General features: G+C 34.4%; 1 protein-coding gene across 1 annotated transcript; it reads right to left on the bottom strand.

Annotated features, from left to right (window-relative positions):
- Positions 1-248: 248 nt before the first annotated feature.
- On the bottom strand, positions 249-650 carry LOC108748446. The gene has a single exon (XM_018486632.1). It carries the CDS (start codon positions 648-650, stop codon positions 249-251), a length of 402 nt encoding a protein of 133 aa, XP_018342134.1.
- Positions 651-652: the final 2 nt, after the last annotated feature.

Raw genomic sequence — 652 nt, 5'->3', positions numbered from 1 at the left:
ACTATTATCATTATAATTTACGCATTATGTTTTTAAGTTGTATGTAAGTATTACTATTATGTTTTATATAGTATCATTTATTATGTATTACTGTTATTTTTCATGTATCGTATATTTATATTCATATTTTATATATATATATATCTGTATTATATTCTAAAAATAAAAAGGATAATAAAAAAAAATATTTTACACGTTTATTCTTATATTGCTATATGTATACAAAAAAAATATCAATTAAAAATTTATCAAATAACATTGGTTTTGTGTATCCATGAATTGTGCGATCCATCGAATCCCAGCCACTTGACGTACACTTTGTCGCCCTTCCTGCGCAACACTTTCTCTACGAGATATACGTCCGGATGAGTAGCGCGATGTAACTCGTGCTCGTAGAACGCTCCAGCGACGGATTTTCCACGATAGTCCTCGAGTAGATAAGTTACAGGATTGGTACGCTGCACCTTAACGATTGTAAACACTTCGGTGGTCCAATTTGATGTGTAACCCTTCTCAAAAATCGTCTTATACTTGCTCACGCGTACCAAATCACCTACTTTGAATTTTGCAGGACCCGCTATGTTTATCGCACTGTACACTGTACCCAAGAGTTTTTCGGCGATCGCAGAAGTTACGTCAGAGGGTCGCATGC

This window comes from Trachymyrmex septentrionalis, unplaced genomic scaffold (assembly GCF_001594115.1).
Source record: "Trachymyrmex septentrionalis isolate Tsep2-gDNA-1 unplaced genomic scaffold, Tsep1.0 scaffold220, whole genome shotgun sequence".
NCBI classification, from domain to species: domain Eukaryota; kingdom Metazoa; phylum Arthropoda; class Insecta; order Hymenoptera; family Formicidae; genus Trachymyrmex; species Trachymyrmex septentrionalis.
The sequence above is the reverse complement of the archived record's forward strand: the minus strand, read 5'-3'. Positions and strand labels throughout refer to the sequence as shown.

Excerpts from the sequence above, each read along its gene's own strand:
- LOC108748446 (XM_018486632.1), bottom strand. The coding sequence starts at position 650 with ATGCGACCCTCTGACGTAACTTCTGCGATCGCCGAAAAACTCTTGGGT.